Source organism: Sinocyclocheilus grahami, unplaced genomic scaffold (assembly GCF_001515645.1).
Source record: "Sinocyclocheilus grahami isolate Dianchi unplaced genomic scaffold, SAMN03320097.WGS_v1.1 scaffold4591.1, whole genome shotgun sequence".
Lineage (NCBI taxonomy): Eukaryota > Metazoa > Chordata > Actinopteri > Cypriniformes > Cyprinidae > Sinocyclocheilus > Sinocyclocheilus grahami.
In genome coordinates, this window is record NW_015509501.1 from 1 (window position 1) to 2056 (window position 2056).

The 2056-nt window shown below is 37.3% G+C and overlaps 1 protein-coding gene across 1 annotated transcript in view; it reads left to right on the forward strand.

The window, feature by feature from the left end:
- Nucleotides 1–965: 965 nt before the first annotated feature.
- The window catches only part of LOC107576901 (gastrula zinc finger protein XlCGF49.1-like), a gene marked incomplete at its 3' end in the record, with an annotated part of 5249 nt that continues 4158 nt past the window's right edge, over nt 966–2056 (forward strand). The window contains exon 1 of the mRNA XM_016263022.1: nt 966–1827. Within this exon, the coding sequence (XP_016118508.1) occupies nt 1056–1827 (772 nt within the window). The remainder of the gene's footprint in view (nt 1828–2056) is intronic.

Consider the following 2056-nt stretch of genomic DNA (forward strand, 5'->3'; position numbering starts at 1 on the left):
AGGAATCTTTTAGGATTTTCAAAATTTGTCTCAGGCGACCAAATCATGGCCAAAATCGCACAGTGTGAGCCAAGATGCACTAAGTAAATTTACCCTGTATTATTTACCTCCTCTCGCCACTACACACTCCAGTCCAGCGGGTGGCGCTAAGCACATTTGTTTGTTTGCCAAACACCATTAAACCTCAGAGGAAGAAGTTCAGTTTCACCGCGCTCTCTGTTGTTTTGTCTTGATACTGGTTTAATACAAACGGTTAGAAATGTTGTTTCTGTAAGTAGAAAAATATAGTTTTTGAATCAGGTCAGTAAATACCTGTACTATTCTCATCTTCAACTGAGATCTGCTGCTGTGAAGATGGTGTTTGTTAAAGAGGAGAGTGAGGAGAAGACGAGTGAACCAGAACCCTGGAGAATAAAACACGAGGAACCAGAACCCCGGGGAATAAAACACGAGGAACCAGAAACCCTAAAATGCTAATGAGCTCTGCTCGCCCGGGTATGCAGAATGCAGAACGTTATAAAGCTTCAAGCAGTTTAAGATTTGTTGTAATGGGGTACTTTTTTCAATAATATGCATGTTAGATAATTGTGTAGTTGATAAAACATTTGATAGTTATCCTTATAGAAACATGGGATTTTTGATTTATAATGTTTTAAAAATAATAAATTTAAGATTAATGTACCGCATTAATGGAAATTTTCAGGGACGTATAATTTATACAAAAAATATAAAAAAATGCATAAAAATGACCAAAATTAAAACCTAAGGAACCCTGAATCTTAATGAATAATGCTGACAGTTATAAAGCTTCAAGCAGATTTAGATTTACTTTACTGAAAATAAACCATTCTTTTATTTCAGAGATGATTGTAAAAAACAAGGAGAATGAAGAATCAAGTGAAGTTGAGGAGAAAAATCATGTGAAAACTGGAGAAAAGCCCTTGAGTTGCTCTCAAACCAAACAGAAATATTTAAAGAAAATAAGAGCCAAGAAATCTTTCACCTGCACTCAGTGTGGAAAGAGTTTCTCATTCAAACATCATCTTGTGCTTCACATGACAGTTCATACTGGAGAGAAACCATTCACATGTAATCAGTGCGGGAAGAGTTTCTCACGATCATCACACCTCAAAGATCACATAAACATTCACACTAGAGAGAAACCACACAAGTGTTCACACTGTGACAAGAGATTCAGTTATTCAGCAAATCTGAAAAGACATGAGAGGATCCACACTGGAGAGAAACCGTACACATGTGATCAGTGCGGGAAGAGTTTCACAATAAAAGGACACCTTACAGAGCATATGAGAGTTCATACTGGAGAGAAGCCATTCACTTGTGATCAGTGCGGGAAGAGTTTCTCACACTCATCAAACCTTAAGATACACATAAAGATCCACATTAGAGAGAAACTGTACACATGTGATCAATGCAGCAAAATGTTTTTTAGGGCTTCAGTCCTAAAGCAGCACATGAATGTTCATACAAAGGAGAAGCCACATTCATGTTATTTGTGTGGAAAGAGTTTTTTATGCCTACAAAGTTTGAAAGTACATCAGAAAACACATACTGATGTGAGGGAGTACATGTGCTTTGAGTGTGGAAATACTTTTACTAGAGCAAACTGTTTAAAACGGCATGAGATGATTCACACTGGAGAAAAACCATACAAGTGTTCACACTGTGACAAGAGATTCAGTCGGCCAGCACATCTGAAAAGACATGAGAGGATCCACACTGGAGAGAAACCGTATCACTGCACTGCATGTGGGAAGTGTTTCAGTCATTCATCTGCTCTACACAGTCATACAAATAACTTTCACAGTAAGTAGATCATCTTCAGATCTGATGCTGCCTTCTCACCAAATGTGACACAATAATGAATCAAGCAATAAAAAATATCATCTGGATAAATCAATCCATTACAAACGACATGAAAAAGACACATTATCTAACGCTTTTAGAGTGAATAAAGTTAATCTTCATCTTCAGAACCAGCAGATTCAACTGTGAGATTCAGATCAACTCAAAGATGGAGTTCCTCCCCAAAGAA